At 42.7% G+C, this 26,858-nt stretch overlaps 1 protein-coding gene across 1 annotated transcript in view; it reads left to right on the forward strand.

Annotated features, from left to right (window-relative positions):
• Positions 1 to 25,260, forward strand: part of LOC140149096 (PACRG-like protein) — a 33,863-nt gene extending 8,603 nt beyond the window's left edge. Inside the window, exons 2-7 of the mRNA XM_072171263.1 lie at positions 10,901 to 10,968; positions 12,013 to 12,103; positions 19,217 to 19,351; positions 20,194 to 20,301; positions 20,629 to 20,709; positions 24,044 to 25,260. Of these exons, the coding sequence (XP_072027364.1) occupies positions 10,901 to 10,968; positions 12,013 to 12,103; positions 19,217 to 19,351; positions 20,194 to 20,301; positions 20,629 to 20,709; positions 24,044 to 24,097 (537 nt within the window). The 3' untranslated portion in view covers positions 24,098 to 25,260. The remainder of the gene's footprint in view (positions 1 to 10,900; positions 10,969 to 12,012; positions 12,104 to 19,216; positions 19,352 to 20,193; positions 20,302 to 20,628; positions 20,710 to 24,043) is intronic.
• Positions 25,261 to 26,858: the final 1,598 nt, after the last annotated feature.

Genomic DNA, 26,858 nt, shown 5'->3' on the forward strand with positions numbered 1-26,858 from the left:
ATCGCTAGATCTCTCGGGCGCATATCTGCATGTTCGATCGCACCTCAAGATCAGAGGTTTCTACGCTTCAAGGTACAGGGTCAAACTTACCAGTTTCGATGCCTGCCATTATCGACTTGTCCACCTCCCCAGAGTGTTTACACTCCTGGTCAGGGCGGTGGCAGCGTACCTGAAGCGCGGGGGAGTCAACATGTGTTGCTCCCTGGACGATTGGTTCATTTACGGACGCACCCCACTGGAGACACAGTGTCTCGTGGAGTTAGTAGTCCGTGCAGTGCGGAGACCTGGGATTTCTGATCAACGTCAAGAAATCCAATTTGGTCCCGACATGAACACCACTATTCTTAGGGGCCCAGATCAACCTCAAGGAGGGATCGTGGCGCCCTCACCGAGAGAGGGTGGCGAACATGGCGAGGTGTGCCCGACTCTTGGCGAGTCAGAGGGAGCACCCGCTGTGGCATGGATGAAGGTTTTGGGCCTTATGGCCAGTATGGTAGACCTCGTGCCGTACTGCCGCTTTCACATGAGGCCTATACAACTACACCTTCTAGCCTTTTACAGGCCCAGTCGTCACCCAATATCCCTCGCGGTTCCGATGTCGGAGAGCGCGCGAGAGGAACTCTGGTGGTGGACCCATCAGCCCAATTTGACTCAAGGTGTCAGGTTCCCTGCACCAGCGGTCAAGTCCGCGTAGTGACGACCGGCGCGTCAAAACTGGGCTGGGGGGCCACATCCACGGACTCAGTCTCGGGCCTATGGTCGGCCCGCGGAGCGGAGTTCCATATCAACCTTCTCGAACTTTGGGCAGTGGAGAGAACTCTCCAGCATTTCGAGAAGGTGATCGTGAGATCTCATATCGTTGTCCAAGCGGACAACACAACCGTGGTGGCCTACCTCAACAGACAAGGGGCACAAGGTCACCACGGTTGTGCCTGCACGCACTTTTCGCCTGATAGGGTGGTGCAAGGCCAGGCAGATTACGTTGAGAGCGATGCACATAGCGGGAGTCACCAACATCCTCGCGGACGATCTGTCACGAGGAAAGGTGTCGGGACCTACAGAATGGTCCCTTGCTCCGCCGGTCGCCCAGAGCGATCTTGGTGATGTACCACCCCTCGATAGATTTGTTCGCATCTCATCGCCATATCATCAGCTGCCCGGTGTACTGCTCGAGGTCGCAGACCCACAGGCATTCGCCGTGGGCGCTCTGTCCGTGAGACTGGGGAGGAATGACTGCTTACGCTTTCCCCGATCTCGCTACTCGCAAGGGTGGTGACCAAGATCGGGAGGGAGGATTGCAACGTCATTCTGATAGCACCGTTCTGGCGAAACACCTGTGGTTTCGACCGATGGTGGATCTACTAAGCGGCACAGCCGCGAGTACTCCCGAGTTACCAAATCTACTCCGGATGCCGGAGGAGAGGTACCAAGTCTACCACTAGAGCACCTGCAGTTAGCTGCATGGCCCTTATCAGGGAACGTCTGCGGCGGAGGGAGGCTTTTCATCAGAAGCTGCTTCTCTCGCCGCCGGGGTAGACGAGTCTACCCTCCGTCACGTATAGTCAGCGTTTGGCTCCCTACTACGTATGGTGCGATGAGAGAAATACATCTCCCACTAGAGCCTCTGTGCCTCTAGTGGCAGATTTTCTGACAGAAAAGTTCAGGTCAGGACTTCAGCAGGCAACGATAGCCAACTATAAGTCAGCCATTCTCTCGATTCATCGAGGATTAGAAGACGGGTCGACTATCAATTCAGATGGGTCCCTAAGTCTTCTTCTCGACGGTATGTTCTACGTGCGCCCGCCGGAAAGGAAGGTGGTCCCTCCATGGGACCTCAACACAGTCTTGGAGTATATTAAGGGTCCCTCTGTTGAGCCCCTGTCAAAAGCGACCCTTAAATACGTCACTCTTAAAGCGGCCTTTCTTCTGGCGTTGGCCGGAGACGGCGCTGCTCAGAGTTGCACGCAGTCTCGAAGTCAGCCTCCGTATTTACTAACAACGGGCGGCGCTGTTTCTTCGCCCGGATTTCCTTGCAAAAAATGAGCGAAGTACATTCCGACACTCGCCCTCTTCCTCCCCAGTATTGGGCAGGGTTAAATCAATAGCGAAGACAGGTTGTGGTGCCCGTGAGGCGCTACAGCACTACCTTGGCGAACACAAACCTTAAGAGGGGCTCATGACCGCTTATTTATCACTCACGCCCAGAACCGCACGGTCCAGCCGCTAAACAGACTCTGGCACGGTGGCTGGTCCAGGTGTTGGTGGACGCGGGGGCGGCGAGAGACGCTAGCGCCCCAAGGCCCACTCAACCAGATCTATCTCATCTTCGTGGGCCTACCATAGGGGGGTCCCCATAGAAGAGATTTGTCAGGCTGTGTCTTGGAAGAACCCGTCGTCCTTTTCCACGGTTTACTACAAAAGCGTAAACCAACGACCAGGCGATAAGTTCTCCAGGGCTATGCTGCGGAGATAATATGGTGGTTGGGTATCAGGTGTTTTGCGGACACTCAGAATTCCAACATGGTAAGAACCAGTGTTTCTATTCTTAACCACTGAACTTTCAGTTCAGGGTTTTATCTGTTCACGTAGTCTTTCTGTTTCCCGGCCGTGAGGGGAAATAGTTTGACCTCGCGATTACCATGCTACCCACTCTCCCGATCCTTATCAGATGCTGGCCAATCTTGTACCTCCATCCGTCGGTTACTTGCTGATCGATCTTTCAGATGTTGATGCAAGAAGTATCTTAATCAGCATCGGAAACGGTAATATCGACCGGTGTACTGAGTCTAGTCCCAAACAAAAATGTTTGGTAGACTCATAACGATCGATCTTACCTTTCCGATATTGATTATCCCGACCCGACCGCCCCTACAAGTTTGGCGAGTAGGGGCTGCCCAAGTCGGATAAGGGGTGATTATCGTGGGTGACGGCACCGGATGGGTGAGTCCACGCGGGGGATCGGGGGTTTTTTGTTGTTTATTCATTTATGTGGGACAAAATGACTATTGGTTTTTTCCGCATCTCGGGATCGATGCAAGAAGTATCTTAATCAACATCGGAAGGTAAGATCGCACGGTTATGAGTCTACCAAACATTTTTGTTTGGGACTATTTTGTCTTTTACCTTTTACAGTAGTATGGCCAGAATCTTGCATCGTAGGCCTAAAATTAATGCTAGAATTGATTGTTTAATGGTTGATTACTGCTAAATAATCACTTTTCTTTGTTTTATTTTGCAAATCAACACAAAAGTTAGACATTTTATATTGTTTTTCACTATTTTGTGGCATTTTCAAATTTCTGTGAGCTAACTCCGAATTTCGTTAATTTTTCTGTTTTTCCGTATCGCGGAGAAATCGTGGCTTTAGGTATACCATGCATAGTAAATATTCATGTGAGAAAATTCGAGAACTTTCAACATCTTTTTATCAAAATACCAGTGGTGTAGCTAGGGGTTGTGGTGCCCAGGGAAAAGGATAAAAAATGTTGCCCTTCCCAATTTCTGAAACAATTTGCATGTGAAAATTTGCACAAAGACTGCTAATTTTGTTAAAATCAAGTTGAATTTGTCTCTGAAAATGGTCTTCCAACCCGGGCTTCCAACTGACTAGACTCAGTACACGGTCGATCTTACCGTTTCGATGTTGATTAAGATACTTCTTGCATCGATCCCGAGATCTTGGAAAAACCAATAGTCATTTTGTCCCACATAAATGAATAAATAACAAAAACCCCGATCCCCGGTGGACTCACCCAAAAGGTGACGTCACACCATATGATCGCCCTTATCCTCCTTGGTCTCCGACTGACACAGACGTGCCTATCGATTGTTCATAGCACTGTGTATCAATTTCTCGACCAAAGCGAGATATACGGTTGTAGTTTCACACCTTAGGTAAAACCAAACCGGTATTGTTCGACTGAGGATAGTTTTGGCGGCATTTTCTGGCGGAAAAGTGACAAAAAAGCGATCCAAAACTTAGCTACATATCGTGCCTCCGTTTATATATCACGGGACACACGAGCAATTCAAAATGGCCGCTCGTTGGCGCCATTCATTTTGTTTCCCACGTAAAACAACCATTGCAGCCTGTAAGTTACAATAGATGTTTGTACATACACATTGTATTTCATGTACGGTAGGTTATTGTTGCTATGTTAGGGTGATTACTCTATCGTTATGTCTTCTTTACCGTCCAATAAAGACGCGAGTTAATCAGATATTCATACGGTGGGGATTGGTAGGGACCCGTCTGACATTTTAGTAATAAAGTTAGCCAGTCCTTACTTTACCACTAACGTTAGCGACCAGCCTCCGTGCTCAGGTTTGCTTACTGGGCTTGAGTCGCGTGTTGGGGGGGTAGTGCCCCTCCCTTTCTCCTCGCCGCCTCGGCCCTGTCGGGCTTGCCCTTCCCTGGTGACGGAGCGGGACCCACACCCGCTCTGTTTCACCCACAGGGAGTGCTCACGATCTTCTAGATGTCTTTCTTTTGCTTAGGACTCTCCGAGTTCCAGCTTGACGATTGGGATAGGCTCCGTCGTCGCCATAAGACGAAGAAGAAATCTACCAAGGGCACTGGTAAGGTCGATACGGTGGATTCTGCTGTGACAGCCCCTATGGGTCATGGCAGGTCTGCTTAAGGGGCTCCGGTCCCCGGACAAGCAAGCGGTTCCTTCGAGGACTGCTAAGCGCGTCCAAAGGCTCAGCAGCCAGCGAAAGCACTGACTATACGTCGGAGCAAAGTAGCAGGCAGCAGAGCGGTAACCACCAGCGGAAACCCTAGCGGGTTTTGCAGCAGGAGGATACCAGTCGATCTGATAGATTCTGCTGTGACAGCCCCTATGGGTCATGGCAGGTCTGTTAAGGGGCTCCGGTCCCCGGACAAGCAGGCGGTTCCTTCGGGACTGCTAAGCGCGTCCAAAGGCTCAGCAGCCAGCGAAAGCACTGACTATACGTCGGAGCAAAGTAGCAGGCAGCAGAGCGGTAACCACCAGCGAAAACCCTAGCGGGTTTTGTAGCAGGAGGATACCAGCCCTCTAGCGAAAATCCTCACGGGTTTTTAGCAGGAGGACACCCGTGTGTTGCAGGCATGTCTACAGGCTCAAACAGCCACAGTAGTAGCCAGCGACGGGCAGCATGCAAGGGTACCCCGGGCTTGCCTGGGTTGAACCCTAGCATGCATGGGTTCAGCAGAGACGATACCGCTGCTAACGCTGTGGGTGTAGTCTTAGCAGAACCAACTGGGGTTGTCACACGGCAGCGTTCCATGGCGGGACCGCCGAGTGATACCCTGGGCCCTAGAATAGCTGCTGGCTGTCCACAGGGACTGGCTGGCGATTATTCAGGGGTTGGGCTCGCAGTCTCTCACGGGACAGCGACCCAGGTGCATTCGATGGCAGCTACAAAGGCGAGCTACGGCTTGACTTCAGTGGTAGCCGCTATGCACCCGCCCATAGCTGCCGTGAGTGGTCCGCCACACACAGCGACCTTGGCGAAGCTCTAGAGGGTACAGTAAGTAGCTTGAACAGCCTAGCTGATCAACAACCCACTTATGTCCTCGAGAGCCAGCGGAGCGCGGGTGATCCATTACCGTCAATGGGTCAATTACCCTCTCTTGATCGATCACTGTCAAATCAACAGGGCATAGCTCCATTGATTGGCGCTGCCTATTCAGGTGGCGAGGTGATTGATCGGGGTATCTGCAGCTCAGCTACCCGTGGTACTAGGCAAGCTCCCTCTAGCCAAGGGACAGCCGGTATAGCGGGTACCTATACACACGGCTTGATCCCTTGCGGGGAAACGCAGTGAGGCATGGGTACAGTGGTACACAGCCGGAGCCCTCACGGGCACCTCACGCTAGTACCGGCGCCCGGTACCACGCCAGCACACAGCTTGATCCCCCAAACAGGGAGCGCAGTGTGGCGAGGGTACAGCGGTCCACAGTTGGGAACCCTCACGGGTACCCACGCTGATACCGCACCCGGTACCGCAGCACCCGCCTTAGTCGCCACAGTCTCTGTGGCAACAAGGGGGGGGGAGGCGGTGCTGGTACTGCAGTACCATGGGGTTACCCTGGTGGCGGATCCTTTCAGGGTCAGCTGCGGCGGGGTATGCCCGTGGTACCCGCCGCAGGGTGTTTCTTCCACGGCCTAGCACCGTGGCAAGTGTCGCCTAGCGATGGCCACGCAGTACCAACATCAGCTGTTGACCAGGCCAGCCGGCATGGGGCTAACCCAGATCTTGATCAGGGTAGGCCCCGCTGCTAGCGCTAGGGCGACGGCTGCGAGAGCATGCGGACCCAGTGGTGCCATGGCGGATACCTCAGGGTCTTCTTGCGGAGTACTCCCTCTTCTGCTGGCAGGTAGTCGGCGAGCCACACAGTGGTTATGCCTTCTTACCCGCTTTCAGATGCCGTCCTCAGTTACCGTCATCATCAGAGCATGATCACGGATACTGTGGGCGAGGGAAAGGAGTCGGAAGCTGAGTCCGGTAGTGACATCACGACAAGCGCCTACCCCCGCTGCCCCGCGAGGGGAGCAACAGCACTGATCTTCCCCCGGACACCCCCTAAGGGGGAGTCCATGGAGGAGGACCAGGATCCTTTCAGTAGGATGCTCAGCTGCTGCTTCCTCACAGGGGCGCCTGCACTCTCATTCCCGGCAAACCTCACGGGTAGATATCGTGGGGCTGTCGAGCTCAGTAGAGCTATGGCGCCGCGTGCTTGCACGCTTCCTCTGCGTGTAGCGGGAGGACCACGGACCTACCTGAGGGGATCCGAGAGGACCCAGATGTCGTCAAGCGTATCACGCTCAGACAACATCTGAGCTCTTCCAGCGAGTGAGCCTATTAGCGGTGCTAACGGCTAGCCTCAACGAGAGCTCCATGGGCCTAGCCCATAGGGTGTCCACTCAGCGCCGGGGGGAGGGGCCTGCCACTCCAATCGCTCAACGCGATGGAAAGGCAGGGTCCCTTTTTCTCTTTGGATGCTTCTGCGCTACGGTGGAGGACCGTGCAAAGAAGCTGCCAACGGGAGCACTCTGAAGAGGTCGGAAACTGCCCTTACCATGGGTAGGAGCTCCGACTTCAGCAGGCCGTGCACCACCAACAGTACCGAGCCCACTACCTCTGCAGCACCCATTTCTGGGAGGCGCAAGGGTAGCACAGGAACAGCTGGCAAGCCCGAAGAAGAGCAAGCGCTCTTCCAAGGGAAGCTAGGCAGAGCATTCCTGGGGGCTCAACAGTTTTTCCACAGGGGATCCCCAGTGGACGACCGCTTATGGCTTTCACCCAGAGGTGGGAAACCATCTCTTTGAGCGCCTGGGTATGGTCAGTGGTGAGTGGGGGTTACAGACTGGCAACCCAGTCTCCCCACATTCGTCTGCACATTTCAGAGGTCCACAGTAGTGCCGTCAGACGGCCCCCAGCGTCGGGCACTACTGACAGGGGATCACACAGCTTCTCACGGCGGGCGATTGTCCCGGTCTACCCCCGTTCTACGGTGATCTTGGAGCCATTGGCTCCAAGGAAGACCGGCGACGGCAGGCCCCATCCGAACCGCAGGCCGTTGAACACGTTCTTCAGGCCCAAGAGGTTCAGAATGGGGACTCTCGCCTCGGTGCTAGCCTGCCCCATCAGGGGCATGGGAACAACATCGCTAGATCTCTCGGACGCCTATCTGCATATGCCAATCGCCTCTCAAGATCGGAGGCATCTGCGCTTCTAGGTACAGGATCAAAATTACCAGTTTTGATACCGCCATCCGCCTGTCCATCTCCCCAGGGTGTTTAACACTCTTGGTCAGAGCGGTGGCAGCGTACCTGAAGCACAGGGGTGTCAACATCAGTTGCTACCTGGACGTTTGGCTCATATACGGACGCACTCCACTGAAGACTACGGGTCTCATGGGGTTGATAGTCCGTGGGTGCGGGACCCTGGATTTTTGATCAGCTCAAAAAGTCCAGCGTGGTCCCGACGCAGACACCACTATTTGTAGGGGCCCAGATCACCCTCACGGAGGGGTTCATGGTGCTCTCACCCGAGCGGGTGATTTAACATGGTGCGGTGTGCCTGACTCTTGGCCGAGTCTCGGGCAAAACCCGCTGTGGCATGGATGAAGGTGGTAGGCCTAATGGCCAGTATGGTAGACCTCGTGCTGTACTGCCGTTTCTCGTTAGGCTTACCCAACTACACCTTCTAGCCTGCTTGCAGGCCCAGTCGTCACCAATATCCCTCGCGGTTCCGTTGTCGGAGATCGCGAGAGAACTCTGGTGGTGGACCCATCAGCCCAATTTGACCCAGGGTGTCAGGTTCCTGCACCCCCGGTATGTCACGTAGTGACGACCATAGCGTCAAAACGGGGCTGGGGGGTCCACATCCACGGAGACTCCGTCTCGGGCCTATGGGGGCCATAGAGACAGAGTTTCACATCAACCTCCCTCGCTACGAGGAGGTGATCGTGGAATCACATACCGTTGTCCTGACGGATAACACAACCGTGGTAGCCTACCCCAACAGACAAGGGGACTCCGGGCCACCACGATTGAGCCTGCATGCACGACACCTGATAGGGTGGTGCAAGTTCAGGCAGATTACGATGAGAGCGATACACATCGCGGGCGTCACCAGCATCCTCGCGCACAATCTGTCACGAGGAAGGGTGTCGGGACCAGCAGAATGGTCCCTTGCTCCGCAGGAGTCGCTCAGGCGATCTTCAAGGGATGTACCACCCTCGAAAGATCTGTTCGCATCTCATCGCAATCATCCACTGCCGGTGTACTGCTCAAGGGTCGCGGACCCCCAAGCATTCACCGTGGACGCTCTGTCCATAGACTGGGGAGGGATGACAGCTTATGCAGTCCCTCCAATCTCACTACTCATGAGGGTGGTGGCCAAGATCGGGTGGGAATACTGCATTGTCATTCTGCTAGCGGCAAGGCCGCTGGCACTCCCAGGTACCAGATCTACTCCGGATGCCCGGGCGGAGGTACCAGTCTATCACTAGAGCACCTGCAGTTAGCTGCATGGCCCTTACCAGGGAACACGCAGCGGAGGGATACTTTTCATCAGAAGCTGTTTTTCTCATCGCCGGGCTAGGCGGAAGTCTACCCTCCGTGCGTATAGCCAGAATCTGGCTCCATACTACGCTTGGTGCAATGAGACAAATAGCTCTCCGCTAGAGCCTCTGTGCTGCTAGTTCCGGAGTTTCTGACAGAAAAGTTCCAAGCAAGACTTCAGCGGGCCACTGGGGCCAGCTATAAGTCAGCTGTCCTCTCCATTCACCGAGGTTTTCGAGGCGGGTCGACTATCATAGCCGATGGTTACCTTATTAGTCTCGCCTCGACGGTATGTTCAGCGAGTGTCTACCAAAAGGAAAGTGATCCTCCTAAGGGATCCCAACACAGTCTTAGATTACTTTAAGGGTCACCTTTTGACCTTCCGTCAAAAGCAACGCTTAAATCGTAACTCTCAAGATGGCTTTCCGGTTTGGCGTTGGCTTCGGACGGCGGTGCTGAGTTGCACACGGTCTCGAGGTTAGCTTCCGTGTTCACAAACACTGGGCGACACTGTTTCGGCGCTCTGTTCTCGTGACTCACTGAACGGGCGCGGTGCATACCGACATTCGTCCCTCTCCAATCCCCAGGGTTGGGCAAGGTTCGGCTGAAGCCAAAGATAGGCTGGGGTGTCCGATAAGGCGCTGCAGCACTATTTCTTCCGAACACAAGCCTTGCGAGGACTCACGACCGCATTCATCACCCTTACAGAGCCTTTCGGTCCAGCCGCTGTCGCAATGGCTGGTCCAGGTGTTGGTGGGGTCCGGGATCGCGAAGGTTTCGCGTCCCACGACCCACTCGACACGAGCTATCTCATCATCTTGGGTATACCGTTCGGTTGTCCCTTGAGGAGATCTAGCAGGCGGTGTCCCGAAGCCACCTTCGCCTTCTCTCACGATACTTCCGTTTACGTTAGTAATCAGAGGCGGGCGGGAGGTTTACCGGGACATTGTTCGGCGATCATAATACGGTGGTGTACGGGTACCAGGTTTTCAGACTATACAGAATACTCAGCATGGTAAGAACCAGTGTCGCTATTCTTAACCACCAAACTTATTAAGTAAGGAGGTTTATGTCTGTGATCGCGTGGTCTTTTTTGTTTCCCGACCGTTGGGGGAAAATATTTCTGACCTCGCGAAAACCATCGTTACCCGCTCCCGATCCCTGATCAGATGCTGACCAATCTTGTACCTCCATCCGTCGGTTACTTGCTAGATCGATCTTTCAGATGTTGATGCAAGAAGTATCTTAATCAACATCGGAAGCGGTAAGATCGACCGGTGTACTGAGTCTAGTCCCAAACAAAAATGTTTGGTAGACTCATAACCGTGCGATCTTACCTTTCGATGTTGATTATCCCGACCCCGCCACCCCTACAAGTTTGGTCCGGTAGGGGATCCCAAGTCGGATAAGGCGATCATATGGTGTGACGTCACCTTTTGGGTGAGTCCACCGGGGATCGGGGGTTTTGTTATTTATTCATTTATGTGGGACAAAATGACTATTGGTTTTTTCCGCATCTCGGGATCGATGCAAGAAGTATCTTAATCAACATCGGAAAGGTAAGATCGCACCGGTTATGAGTCTACCAAACATTTTTGTTTGGGACTATTCATGATGAAACTTTTGATTTTCACCACTTGGAGGGGGCACACATGATCTAATAGTTGCTGAATTGGTTGATTCAGTGCCCCCCCATGGCACTGCAAAGTACATGTACACATAAAAGCTATCTGTGTAGAACTCATGATTTAGCCCAAAGCTTGGGCCCCTGTAATCATACAACTTTACAAGTAATAAAAAGTAAATGAATGAATATATTAATTTAAGTGTGTCTTTATTTATTACAGTTCAAGGAAGCTAAGAACCCTAAGTCAGCATTTTCTACAGTGTATTCCAATGGTGGAGTGCCATGCAGGTAGGTTTGATTTCTCCTACAAATTCCCTGCATGAATGAGGAAAGTTTTTACTACCAGATGCCATTACCGCTTTGACTTCAAATCAAAGCACATGGAGAAACTTGTAGTCGCCTGCTTCACAGCCTAATGAAAATGAAATGATGGGGAGGGTTTAGTTTGCTGTCTTGAACCACACTAAAACTGTGAAGTAAGACAGGCGTATACACTAGAGAAATACCAGCCGGAATATTTGAAATTCTAGGTTTTTGTTTGTTTGTTTGTTATTTTTTTTCGAAATTTTGACATCCTGACTCCCTGGAAAGATTTTTTTGAACAGTTTTCTTCATACCTTTAAATTGTTTTTTAAAACTGAATTGATACCTTTGAAAAAGAAGCGCTAAATATTAAAGAAGTTATACAGTGAGTTTTGAGTTGTGGGAGACTCTCTGATGGTTTTAGGGAATAATTAATAACTTATTTCATTCCCCTTGGCCAGAGATAGCAAAAGACTGCAAGTGACACATCAGCAGTTAGCACTCAAATTATCCTTCTCTGCCTGGAAAATAGGCCAAAAGAAGCTCACTCAAATATTTAGGTGTAATACCTTCAGAATATTGATAAACATGAAGGAGCAGCTTGCATGCAGAATGTTCACACTGTATGAATTTTCATCAGTTCCCTTCAATACAGTTCAGTCAGCTGATTTCAACACAAATTATTTTGACACCTTATCAATGAGAACTAATAAACAAAATGGAGTGAAATTTTCAATTTGTACAGACCGGGAAATTTAGACACATGTAAGAACAGGTAGAAAGAAACAGAGAAAGAAAAAAGACACAAATTCAAAATCTGGGGAATGAATCTGTTCGTCAAAAAAAAATGTTGTTTTACTCCAAGAGAAAGGGTTGAATGAATGATAATATCAAAATTATGTTCCATAAAGTTGATCACAAATAAACTAGATGCCTCTCCTCGTAGTACTAAGGAAGATAATACCAAACATAGCTATACTATGTTTTAATGTATTTGTCTGTTTTCCTTGGTTTTTGTGTGGTTGACAGACTAATCCATGGATCAGTGAAGCACAGTTTACAATGGCAAACCAATCCAGATGATATTCCATTTGATCCCGTATTAATTACACTGGCTGAGGTATGTATTTCTTAATAGGGAAGGCGTGAGGGAGAGGACAGTGGGCTGACAGTAAATTTCGCTGATCCCTCCTGCTTTTTTCTATGTCGATTTAACACACGATTCCCACTGTTGTTTTGGTTCCACTTTAGCACCCCCCGGTACACGCATGGAGGTCGCCATTTGAGGATTTAGCACCCACTTTAGCACCCGGCTACCATGGCTACGCGTTCAGCATCGCGTACAGTACGCGTTCCCAACTGTCAATCATTGGGGGTCAATCACATCGAGCTTGACAACGATATCTGAATAGACTATCGTCAAGTCTTACGTGTATGTGTGAAATTTAGGTTAATTTTCGTGATAGAAACAGTATTTTTCTTTTATAAATCTTGGCCGGATAGCGGGATTGTTGGTTAATTTAATGTATTTGATAAATTAGGTTCATGGATGCGCAAAAAAATATAATTAAAAGTATTAAAAAAGCTGTTCAACATTTGAAAAAAATGCACTGTAGCAGGCTTGAAAAAGTCTAACCGTGGATGCAGCAAGCCGCGATTTTACGGGTAATTTTCATGACTTGAACGCGGAGCACGGACGCAATATAGCCGGTAGAAATCGCGGTAGTGTTCCAGGCCTACGCGATGGCAGGGTAATGGCGGCTTCCATAGTTGTATTACTTTTTATAGAGAGTGACACTTCCCGATCTTAATTTATTCCCTGGAGAGGGGCATACAGAGAGTATCCCAACATGATTAGGACCCATTGTGTTATTGTCAGATTGGCCCTGACCGTTACATGGTATAAATGTAGTTCTTTCTTCTATTATTTGAATTGCTTATATTTCTTTCAACACTTGAATTGCATGAGATTGGCATTGCTATCAATCTTCATTTCAAAATATTTACTTAATATTAACAGATGATGTGATGTCTGTAAAACATGTGGCATGACAATGTTAATAATTTCGGGACAATTGTATAATCATAGACATGAGGAATGAGCAGAGAGGGACAGATTCACAAGAGTCAGGGATATTGACACTACCCTTTTCAGGGAAAAAACCTAACATATGTGTTCAAAATAAAAATTATTTATTTATTTATTTATTTATTTAATCTTTCTTTATTCTGGATAGCTCTTTCAATACATATGTACTGGTCTCCCAAGAGGTCCAGATAACTGTTATATACAAAATGTTAACAAAATAAGGATACAAAATTACAAATAATACATATAACATATTGAAAAACAATCATGCGATTATGGATTATGAATCTTACTTAAACAATAGCAATTTTAAACATGTGTAGAGTCATAATCTAAATGCACGCCAACTCGAAGGTTATTCCACAACTTAGTTCCTCTATAGTGAAAGGTACGTTTACCCAGAGTGTTTTTCCAAAGTGGAACAACTAAAGTTTTTGAAGATTGACTATGGGTACCTTTTGTATGCATACATTCAGTAAAAATAAATGAGAACTCAAATAAGATGGTGCTGAACCTTGAAGGCACTTAAACACTACAACAAGAAGCTGATTTTTCCACCTTTCATCCAGTTTTGTCCAATTTAATGATTTCATTAAGTCATTTATTGGAGTTCTTATGTCAGCCGCCACTGCCGCCAGCAAAATCCTAGCTAATCTAATATGCAGTATCTGAAGAGAATTGGATAAATGAGCACCACAATTTGACCAAACAGTTACTGCAATAATCAAAGTGTGGCATTACAAGTGCATTGGCGAGCATGTTAAGTGTTCTTGGAGGAAGATAATATTTAACTCTGCGAATAATACCAATGCATTTGGAAATATTGGATGATATACGATTAACATGACTGTCCCAACTTAGTTGTGGATCAAACACTATACCTACGGCTAAATACTTAAAATGAATCTACTCTATCCACAACATTATTTGCATATATGAAAGTGAAATATTATCAAAGTTACCAAGTAAATGCCTAGTACCAAATACCATAAAACATCTTACTCAATATAATGACATACCGACACAGACAAACACTCAACAAGATAAAAGTAAGAGAGAGAAGCCAAAAATATCACAATATTTTACAGATTGCAAAATATTCAGAACTGGGAATGAAGTTGATGGTCAATTGTACCTTCGAAAAAAGGATAGTATAATAGAAGTTGACAAACGAAGGTCACTTTGTGCCATTTGTAGATCAGATTTTGAGAAGCTTTTACATGGCTGCTTTTTATAGTTTTGAATTAAATACTAAAAGCCGCATATCAGATGTATTTCTGTGGTTTTACCAATGTACTGAATTACAAAGATTTACTAGAGTAAGCATACTTAAATGATCAGAATGCTTACTCATATTACCAAATTAATGTACATTTAAGAGAAACTGAGTAGACCTACTCATATTTCTTAGATTTGATCATATTACCGATTTGAGTATATGTCCAGAGGGATTAAATGACAGCTTCAAATATGAATATTTTTGCATAAATTTTTCAAAATAATATGCAATATTATGATGATACCCCATTTTGATATGTGTATTCCTTTATCAAGGATATTTGTTCCATCATGTTGTTTTGTCACACTTGCACTTGCACAGTTTGATTTTACTTGATCACACCACAATGAATCATTTGCATTTTTTTCTACTATTACTAAGATACCAACTTTAATGTAGACTTTTAAAAGAATCTGACAAAGAGTGACCCCAATTCCATATTCCCTGGATTAAATTCATCTTTCAATTTGTAAATGACCTAGTGCATATGGTAAAGATTAAATTACATTTTTATCAAATTGTCTTTTTTTTCTTTTTTTCAGACCAAATATTTTATCAATTCTACCATAGAACGCAAGTCATAATAAGCAATGTCTGTAATCATTCAGATTTAAGGCAGCCATTTGCATATTTTCTAAAATTGCATTCAACATTTGCCATCGATTACCCAACTGCGCCACTAGATTTGTCCCAAAGAGATTGCCATTACTCTAAGGAGATTCCATTTGAAAGACACAAATAGTTACCATGGTAACTGAAAGCCTTGAACTTGATTTAATTACTGAAGAGGAGAGATGTAGCACTGGAGAAATTTTTATTTTTCATTTACATTAATTTTCATTTGTCACAGATTTCCATGCATATGATTCAAATTAATCGAAAATATTATATATTAAGTGTGACGGCTTATGAAACAAATTTTCACACCACAAGATTTAATTTTACAAACATAATTGTTCATCATTTTCTTAAGCACAAACATTTTACACAAAATGAACATCAATACTGTAGAGGTTTGAAAAAGGCTTCTGATATTTACAGAAATACCGATATATGTCTTGCTAATGGAAATGAACATGATTGAAATGCATGGTTAGCAAAACATTCTAAGGTGGCTGGCTGGCTGGCTACTTTTAGGAGAGTGTAAATGGCATTTAGGCAAAGTAAAAGTCAGAAAGAATTAGCATCAGCTTGCTGTGAATTTAGGAAATGGTAAAAGATCAACAACAAAAATTTTTACATTTTAGTTAAAATGTGTGGGAATAATATGGTGGCTGGCTATTAGATAAACATTTACTCTGCTGTAGTTATTATAAAGTCTGTTGGTCAATTGAATGAAATCTCTGCAATTTTTTTCTTTGGAATTTTCATTTTGTTTATCCAGTACGCTAACACTTTGTAGAACTGTATTACATTTATGTGCCAATTGGCATCCCGTCCCCCAGGTATCTTGGCACTTTACTGTTGACTCAATTGACAAATCCAGAAAAGATCCCTTGCTGAAATTACCATTCTCAACTCACTGCCGGGCTGGTGGAAATGGTTTTATTGATCAAGGCTCATTTTGTAACTTTTAAACATGAAATGGGTCTATTGAGTGTAACCCAAACTTGAGAATTGCTTTTATAAATACAAATTTGCCTGTAGAAGCTGTAGTTTCTTTACACAGCCGTGGCGTTAGTCACGGCTGTGTCTTTTTTTTTTCTTCACAGGTTCTTACAAGCCCGACGACGAACGCCGGCTTGTACTGTCTTCTTCTTAGCGTTCTGCTTTCTTTCTTTCTTTCTGTCGACCACATTCGTACGCATAACTCAGTCACGGGTTGACGTATTTTAACTAAACGTTGTCAGAAGGACCGTTGGCATTGCCCGCACATGTCATATGACTTTGACTTGCATCTGACCTTTGACCTAGCTACAATGGTCAAAAACATGATTTTTTTGCTTTTTCTTAGCAAAACGTGACATTTTATGCGTGATTTGCCACGTTTACGCCTAAGCTCTGCTATGCTTTGACCGATTTTGATCATACTTGGTCACAAACACCACTGACCATGTCCCCACATGTTACATGACATTGAACTCCATTTGACCTTTGACCTGCTCACAATGGCTAAAATGCGATTTTTACTATAAAATGTGTCTTCTTCCACAAATAACATGTGATGGTGACATGTTTAGGTCATGTGACTTGACTTTGGTCGGTGTCTATAGGGTGTTCACAGATAAGGGGTCAAAGGTCATTAAGGGGGTCATTACCGGTCAGAAAGCTAAAAATATTCAAAAAATCACTGTCTTTACAAATTACATAGCAGAGAGTCACCATTAGCACACATGCATCGCTACTAGCCAGGGTCTTTAGGATGCCTACAGTTTTGGGGTCAAAGGTCATTAAGGTGTCACTTCCGGTCAAAAACCAAAATTATCAAAAATGTTCAAAAAAAATTTATCTCAAAAGATAAACAGACCAGAATAATATAACCATCATACATGAATCAGTGTTCCCTGATGTATGCATGGTATTTTTATTTTGGGGGTCAAAGGTCATTAAGAGGTCACTTCCTGTTTTTAGCGAATAACTTTAAGAATTTTTATCTCAAGAACTAAATATGTTAGAATTTTTTAATTAAAATTACAACAATGCATTTTGTCGGTGTACATAAGGGTTTTTTTTCATTGAGGTCAAAGGTCATTAAGGGGGTCAAAAGGTCAATCAAAAATTTTAAAAAATCAAAATCCATGTATAAGTTCCGATTAAGCTGAAATTCACCAGGAATCTTTCTTATGACATCCTAAGCGCAATGCAAGAGCAGTTGACCCCATCCGTGACCCAAGGGTCAAGTTATAGATGTCAAAGGTCAAATTTCGAAATTGGTCCAATCGAGCTCAAATTCAACAGGAATTATTCTTACGACATTCTAAACATTATTAAAATATTTATGACCCCAAAGGTCAAAGTTTAGGGGTCAAAGGTCAAATGTCTAAATTGCTCAAACTTGACCCATCAACAGGTCGGCTTGTGTGTCATGTCTCGCATGACAATTTCTATATAGCTCTTGTTTCTTCTTTCTTTCTTCTGTCAACCATTACATTTGCTCTAGCACTCACATGCTTACATCGATTTTAACCTAACTTGGTCACAATGATCATTGACCATGCCCCTACATGTCACATGAAACTCAAGGGGTCAAAGGTCACGCTGGGGTCACAGGGGTCAAAAACGGATTTCAACTAAAATGCATCTTCTCCCACAACTTACGTGGGGACAGCAACCCCACTTGCACACATGTATTGCTATTACCCAGTGTCTATGTGGTGTACACAGATTTGGGGTCAAAGGTCATTAAGGGTCACTTCGGTATAAAACGAAAAACCTTCAAAAATTTTATTAGCTAAGTAAAACATAGCACAGTAACGGTATGTTCACATATGATCTGCAGTCACCCAATGTATATGTGGTATGTTTTTATTTGGGGTCAAAGCTCATTAAGGGGTCACTTCCGGTATAAACAGAAATACCTTTAAAATGCATCTTCTTCCACAAATTATGTTGGACAGAGACGCCACTTGCACACATGCATTGTTATTACCCAGCGTCTATGGGGTGTACACAGATTTGGTGTCAAAGGTCATTAAGGGGTCACTTCCGGTATAAAACGAAATATCTTCAAACTTTTTTATTTGCTAAGAAAAACATAGGACAGTAACGGTATATGCACACATAAATTGTGGTTGCCCAGTGCATATGTGGTATTTTTTAATTTGGGGTCAAAGGTCATTAAGGGGTCACTTCCGGTATAAAACGAAATACTTATAAAATGCATCTTCTTCCACAAATTACGTGGACAGGACAGTGATACCACTTGCACACATGCATTGGTGTTACCCAGTGTATATGGGGTGTACACAGATTTGGGGTCAAAGGTCATTAAGGGTCACTTCGGTATAAAAACGAAATACCTTCAAAATTTTTTATTAGCTAAGAAAAACAAAGGACAGTAACGGTATGTTCATATATGTATTGTGGTTACCCAGTGTATATGTGGTATTTTTTATTTTGGGTCAAAGGTCATTAACGGGTCACTTCCGGTCTGAGACGAAAAACCTTCAAAATGCCCTTCTGCCACAAGTAACATGGCATAGTGATGCCACATGCTAATGTACATTGACACTAGCCAATGTCTATGGGACTTTCATATATTTTGGGGTCAAAGGTCAATAAGGGGTCACAACACGGCTGTGTTCGTGGTCTTAGACCACAGCTAAGTCTAGTTTTCTTTCTTTCAGCATGATATCATACAATATATTAGACACATATAGCAAGGCTGGTTGTTGAGGAGTCACTACTCCATGATAATTGCCAGTTCCTATATATAGCAAGCAATGCTATTACTGGCATCAAGGTTTTGTTTATACTAATAGAAAGTATATAATTACCTGCAGAATTCAATTGGCATCTGTAGGTTAGTTAATAGAGAATTTTATGATTGTCATTTTACTAGCTGAGGGTGAGGCATTTCACTTAGGTCTTTGGATGAATGTTGCTGTGCTGTAACCCCCTCAAAATGTTGCAAAGAGCATAAATATGCAAAATGTGACTGTTGTATTCAGGTTTAGGATGAGTTCATGGTCGACTGGGTGCAGGTGTAAATCACATGTTTTAAAATGTGCCCAAAATATGACCCCTTTCCCCACTCCCCCTGCAGGTGTGTATTTGTATGGGGGTGTTTCTTTAATCCTCTCTCTCTTTCTCTTTTTCTCACTATCTCCTCTCCATTTCTCTTTCTTGCTTGCTTTTCCAAGAAGCCTAGAAGACAAATGTTAATTAATAAAATATTTTATTTATATTTTTCATTTTCTTTGTAGGGTTTGAAGGAATACAAGCATCCCTATCAATTTGTGGCTCAGCAAGGTTTCAAGGAATTATTAGAAGTCCAGGATGCTGAGGCTAAAGCTACTGCCATCTTACCAAAGATCATCACACCACTTAGAGCAGCACTGGTAAGTGGGTGTAGTATAGAACTCATGGGTGACATATTTTGGCAGATTTGAGGTCAAAATCTGACTCCATTAAGATCAATGTAAATCTGTTGAGATATTTGGGGGGTATAGGGTCCCCCTTGCCCCCTGGCCTGTTGAAGAGAAGATTACATTCATCAGCAGGATCCCTTTGAATTGTGCATGATATTAGAAAGTAAAACAAGACTGTCTGTAGGAACTTTTTCATAAAGCCAGGATTATCTATAATAATCCAGAGATTTTTCAGCAGAGTTTTCAATAGTTTTTGAAAGTCCATATTTATTTATCAAACTGTGTAGACTCTCATTTATCTAGGTATGTTGATTTAACTTTAATTGAACTTAAATCTGGTCAACCAGACATTTTTGACGGAAGATGGGTGAGGACTGAGCAACCGACCTTCAGTTATGGTAGAGGAGTGCGGGCAAGACTTTTTCATGACTGCGACAGAATCAAAACAATACATTTGAACCAGAATTGCTATCATAAAATATAAAACAAAGTACAAAAAAGTGGGACAACCATGGTAGCTGCTGCAGCTTGCTTGTTACATCCTTAGGCCAAAAAAAAACCAAAAACAATATGGCCATAACCAACCGAGATTTTGTATTTTGGGAATTGCTTTGCTTTTCAGCTAGATGAAATTAAAAACAGCTGTTTTTTTATGGACCTACTTGGCAAGTTCATCTGCCCATAGAAAAGTGTGTATTTTTTTTGTCACTTTTAATAATAGCATTAAACAATTACTGAAGCCTAATTCAAAATTGACATTATTTTGATGGAGAAACATACCTACTGATTTCTAATTGTTATTTGTGTTGCAGGGTTCACCTAATGACACTGTATTCCTAGGTGCTATGGATGCTTTAGTTCATCTCAGCATTGCAGTCGGTCCACAACTCAATCCACATCTCAAGTCTGTACTTATTTATGTGAGTATTCATGTGTAATTCTTGAATATTTGTATACTTTCTTTTATACCATATTTATTTCATTGTTTCATCATGTTCATTTTGCTTAGCACAGAGTTTATAGATCCCTCAATCCTTGAAATAAGTCATTTTGACAGCATTCGGATTAATTATTAGACAAATAAAACAACTTTAGAACAATGGGAGATGTGTATCTTGGATGAAAGGAAGTTAAATAAACACTCGCTGCTCTTTAGGCCTTTTTTCTCCATAATTGTGCATTTGAATAAATATTCTATAGTATTATATGACTCATTGGTTTCCATACATTTTACCCAATTGTACCAGCTTGCCAAGAAAGTTATGGACAAGAAGCACAAAGAGAAAGTCACTGTAGCATTACAGCAGATTGAACTCCACTGTGGAAAGGTAAGAATCAATGTAAGCCAAACAGGTTAGTCTAGGAGAGCCTGTATTCCATATAACCCTGAAAATATTATTGTTTTGGGTAGACTGCCATATTGGATTGTAATGCATTGGAACTAATTTTCAGTGAAGAACCAAAATCAAATAATGAGTGTATAAGGTTTGCATGTGTAATGTTAAGCTCATGTAATTAGTGACTGGGCAGGGATATCACAGACTTGGACATTAGTGTGATATCTGCATGACTTGTGGTGAATTAATCTCGAGGTACACTAGTTTACTCTGCATGAGAATACACCAATGTGGCAGATTATTAACTCTCTTAGTCTAACCTCTATGATTTCAACACTTGATATAAGGTTGGTTCGGGGATGTGTGATGTAATCTTGTTTGGCAATATTGCTTAACTTATCACATTGTCATTTTGTGTATGAATTTATCTCTCTCTCTGTCTGTAATCTCCATGCATGATTTGACAAAGCCTACCTATTTTCAAAAGCCAGTTGGGCCAGTTATTCTTGAAAATTACAGGCCCAAATACAAAGGTTACTAGCTGCCCACTTGTATTACTCACAGAATTGTGACCTACCAGACATTGGGGGTACACTCCACTAAATAAACATCCCATTGAAATACACATGAAAATACAGGAAAATAAGTTTGTTTTTCTACCCCATGTAACAATATTTGTAATATTGTGATCGACCCAATGTATCAAATAAAGATTCATATTTTTTTTTAAACAAACAAGTTAAGACAAATTTGAGAGATACGAACCCCTGAACAGCGCCATCCCGGATTTCAGCCAACACTCGCGCCTCCTTACCAGTTCTGGTCATGATATTGTTCCAAGAGCCTATCACTCATGCACATTCGATTTGGTACATTTTCTGAACAGATTTGTAATGTCCAGCTCCTATTCCATCGTTTTTATCAAAACAACCAAGAGTCACTCATATGGCCCATTTCACGGTTAGGCGCCACTTTTTGATTTTCAACATATCTGGCCTGGTGTGTAAAAAATAATGGGGTTACAGAATTTACTGTTGGTGATTTTTCATTGTCTCTGTATGGCCTACCTCCATTAGCTTAATCGGCCTTTCTAGTTTATCTTTCAGTGCGCACAGGAGTCAGAAGTGGTCAAAAACCACATTTCACTAGCAACCTGGAAACAGACATTTATTTTCCAATGCTGCCACTTTTAACTATGTTGAGCCTACCAGCTGCTTTTGTTGTTTTTATGTAGTGAACAAGTTGCACTATACAGCCATACATGAACAAAGTATTAGTTGTCAGTTAAACTAGCATGAGAACCATTTAAATTTCTGAATTTGGATGTGACATTTTCCGTTCACATCTATGTACCTTATTCAATGTGGAATAGATCGACTAATACTTTACATGAATGGCAAACTAGTGTGTTTTAGTAAAGTTCAGAGTCTTGTTACTATTTGTTGAACAAATTACACTTGTTGCTCTTAATATGTAGATACAGCGATATTTTGAATTTTTGCCAACAAATTCCGTTCACAATTTTGTCACATCCGATTAATTTTCCAAATAGTATAATTTATTAACAAAATGTGGCAGAATTTTTTCTCCTTGATTTTTAAAAATCTCCTGCTATGAGCTATCTAATGACACCATTTAATGAAAACTCCTTCATCAACTTAGCTTGCAGATGTCATTTCAAAGTTTCCGTTCACATGTGTCACATCCATGGTACCTGTCACATCCAAAATAGTTTCTTCAAAGAACTAAGACAGGAATGGGACTAGGATGCCAGTTTGAAGTTATTTCATCACAGGTTTGTGGGGGATCAAAAGGCACAACAAATCTTTAATTCAGTATGCCTTCTTTAATTGTGACAGGAGATTCAAAAAGCTTCAATTTCCGTTCACATGTCACATCCTCAAAATTAGTAGTTTTAGGCCAAAATACTTAAACAACATGATATTTGACTTTCTAAAATAGGTTTATTATTTTGTACATGTCATATATGATTATTTCAAAGCTTTGTCTTTGTCTTTAGAGGACAGTTTTGTATACAATTTACAGAAGCGGATGTGACATTTTCAATTGTGAACGGAACATTTCAGTAAATTATAAACATTTTGCTTGTCAAAAATACAAAGGGTCAGGAAAAACGTTTTAGCATTGCTCAATTCAATAGAATCTCACAAAATATATGTGTTAGAAGTGCCCAAAGCTTATATTTTTGACAAGCAAACTGTTTATCATAATGAAACATTCCGTTCACAATTGAAAATGTCACATCCACTTCTATAAATTGTAAACAATGTTTTAAAATGAACACTAACACAGGTTGATATGTTTCAATATATCCCATTTAATTCACTGAGTGTGTGAAAACTCGTTGAATCATTATTTTCTGAAACATACTCTGCTTTACAGTGTGTGGTTTCCGTTCACATTGACATCAGTCACATCCAAAATTGCACAAACATCAGAATCTTGAATTTGACCTGTGTTTTCAAACTGGCTGATATTATTTGTGAACATTACCCATATTATGACCTTCAAAGCTGTGCAATATCAGAGTCATTCATTGATTATTAAAATTGTTGAGTAAACCTTTTCATGTCAATTTCCTTTTTATCACAAAATTACATTAAAGTGGCCATAAATTTGTCATTACACAACAAAATTTGCCCACATTTGGTCAGAAGGGAGCCTATGACATACTCGTTTATTTTAAATATCTATGATATATGTATTGGACAGTCAAAGTATAAATATACACTACTCAATATTGATCAAATTTGTTAAAAATTACATAACATGAGATAATAAATCATAATTTTCTTCAAGAAGTAGCGAGATTTAAGCTGGGAAATGATATTTTTATGAAAATCTGGTCTTATTTGGAAAAGAAAACCCCTATTAAATTAAATTTAATCCATTTTGAAAATTTCGAGTTTTTTTCACTAAAAGTGGCGCCTAACCGTGAAATGGGCCATATTCGGTTCCCTCAGGACGCCAATATATTTAGCATAGGTGCGATTTTTTACCAGGACTATGAAGAGTTACACCAAACACAGAAGGATTTAATGTAGTGCACCCTGAGGGTGGTTTTGGAAATTTTATCCACCTGGCTGCAAAATTACTTGGTTTATGTGTGCAGTTTGTTGTTAAGCTACAATCCTATTTTCATGCAACTTATTCCTGAATAGATTTGGAAATCATTCTTGTCAAAATGTACGTATATTATGCCACTTTCACAAAGATCTATCCTTGAAATTATAAAATAAATCAGTTTGTGACGTATTTTTATGTTATATTAATATTTTGTATATTTTCAATTTTCTCATTTCAGGCAAGCTTAGTTATCATCAAGGCCAAGATTCCTACATATTCCTCTGTGACATGACATCGAGATAGCAACCAAAGACTACGTAATCAATAGTCCCGTAATTTAACTACTATATGGTGCCAATATATTTGTGACCTATTGTGTTATTTAATGATATGATTCCATTCACTGGCTGCACTTCAGCAAAAACAGGGTTTATAAAATGTGTGTTGTAAATTATTTAATATGTACAAACAGGGTGTCTAAATGGACAATTGAAAAAATGCAGAAAAATTCAGATGCTCCAGCAGACCAATTTTGATCAAGTTACATTTAATGCAAGTGCACAACATGTACTTGGGCTATACCAATATGTATTTTTTTTAAACAAATGTGACCCAGGGGTAGGGGGTACTTGATCCAAAATGTACCTTCAAGTTTTCTGCCAGTGGGTAAAAATATAACAGCACCGTGAAAAATGGTCAATCAGTGTAATAAGAGGTTGAAAATGTATCCCCTATGGACAGCACAAATTGGTGTACCTACCATTTTGTATCTAGGTACCCCAGGAGACGGGAACACTGGACTTTGGAGTAAAATTACAGCTGGGAGGCATGTAATTGTCAAAAGGCTATATAGAGACCAAAGTGGTACCATCTCCAGTAGACATTGAGCCTTATCACACTGTTATCATTTCCCTTTAATGTGAATTGATATTTTAAAAAGTTGTAACTCTGCCATGTTTGCATGTAAGTCATGGGAAAGCAAAATAGTGTACCTCATATCACCATACTATATACTGATACTCCCAGCAATGTTTGCTTGCACTACATGAACAAACCTTTGCAACAAAATGCTGTAAGATACAGATTATCATTCAATTTTGGGTTTTGGTTGAAAAAGCTATTGGTACACTATATTGGTTCCCATGTCTACCAATCCAATATGGCAGATTTCTCATTGTGTTATGCACAGGGCTATGTAGAGTTTAGGCTCTCTTACAGTAATCTCCTTGATTCATCTGGAATAGCCAAATATTTCTTGTCATCTTGTTTTATACCCAACTTCATAAGCAAATGTACTTTAGAATGATTGGATTAGATTGAATGTTCAAGTACATTTTATCCTTTTTGCCAGTAGATTTTGTTTTCCACACAAAGAAAAAAATGTTCCTTGATGATATTTTGTCTTAAATTAAAGAGAGTTGTTATTTATTTATGTATTAAGATGCACATCGAATTAATGTACATGTATGATTAGTTTTAAATATGTATATATGAGTGTACAAAATGAAAAGAGATGCACATACTATATGTAATATATGGGAATCTATGTACCATAGAGTTGATGTGCATAATATATACAATCAGTATATGTGGAATTGTGGGCAATATTGGACGTGTTCAAACCATTCCATGCTTTAAAAACAATATTATTTTGTGTGTGTCATACTTCATTGCTGAACAGGAAAACCTATTGTAAAGGTCAAACACAAAACTTACCACACTTACAAAAACCTCATATGTGATGATTTTGGAATTTTGCATGAGATGCCAAAAACTGATGAGAATTAACCAAGTATTATTTAGTCGTTTACAGATATTTAATATGTACTTCCAGCTAAAAAGGAATGCCAGAAGGTGTGTCAGGGCATTTTCTTCAAGCTGACATGCAATTTACAAAAAAGGAATTTTATCAAAATTTGCACATGTACGGTTTATGTAACTCTGGCATATTTGTTACATATATATGGGCTTTTGCATTTGACCTTTAAAATTATATACAAGGTTTTTCCCACCTAGCAACGACTTGCTAATTTTAGAAATGTTCATATCCATTTCACAATCCATTCCTTGATCAGCCATTGCAATGACTGATCAGTGCCATATACGTAGCAACACACCTGCTACAATGCGTTCCTTGATCAGCCATCGCAATGACTGATCGGTGCTATAGCTAGCAATGACTGAACAGTGTCATAGCTAGCAACACATAGATCATATTGGAAAGCAATTTTCCCCTACATATAGGATAGTCAAATTTTATAAGTAAATCAAATGCGCAAATTAATGTCATAGCAACATGTTACACATTTGAATTCATTCAACCCTCAGTACACCACTGATGCCTACAGGTCTTACAACTAATTTTTGTCCATTGTGGAATACTCGGTATGCATGCGGCAACACACACGTACAGCACAGCTGGAACCTTTGAAGATCTAGCCAATCGTGTTACTGGATAATAAATGAGTAGACAGCGTCTTACACTGTGTACACTATATACACGATGGGTTATATCATGGGTATGGTCCAATTTCGCCATACATTTTTATAACAACCTGTAGTTGTTTTAAGATCACACAAAGGACAGGCAAGAAAATTCAGAAGACAGGCTAAATTCAATTTCTAGCTAACACCCTAACTGCAGTCACATTATGCAGATGTAAAGTTGATAATTGAATAAACCCTGGCCTGGATCATGTGTACCTCCAACTAGTAACTCTGACCTGAAACAAATCCTATTACTAAACCCTAACTCTAAATCTTAACTCTAAACCTTATAAACATGGGGTGTGAAGGATAGTTTGGAGTGGAACACATTGTCTCTCAGGGCTTGAAATAAGGATTTCAGATCCAGGAGCCACTTTGGGTGTTTTTGTGCAAATATTGCCCCTGGTCTATACAAATACACACAGTTCTGTTTCAGAACCAAGGCATTTTGCCTTTTAGCAGGGAATCTGCCCCTTGCTCCTGCTTATTTCAAGCCCTAATTGTTTTATGATTAAAATGTAAATTCATGATTGAGCCTATATTTTAAATATGTACAAATTGATAAT

This window comes from Amphiura filiformis, chromosome 3 (genome assembly GCF_039555335.1).
Source record: "Amphiura filiformis chromosome 3, Afil_fr2py, whole genome shotgun sequence".
Classification (NCBI taxonomy): Eukaryota; Metazoa; Echinodermata; class Ophiuroidea; order Amphilepidida; family Amphiuridae; genus Amphiura; species Amphiura filiformis.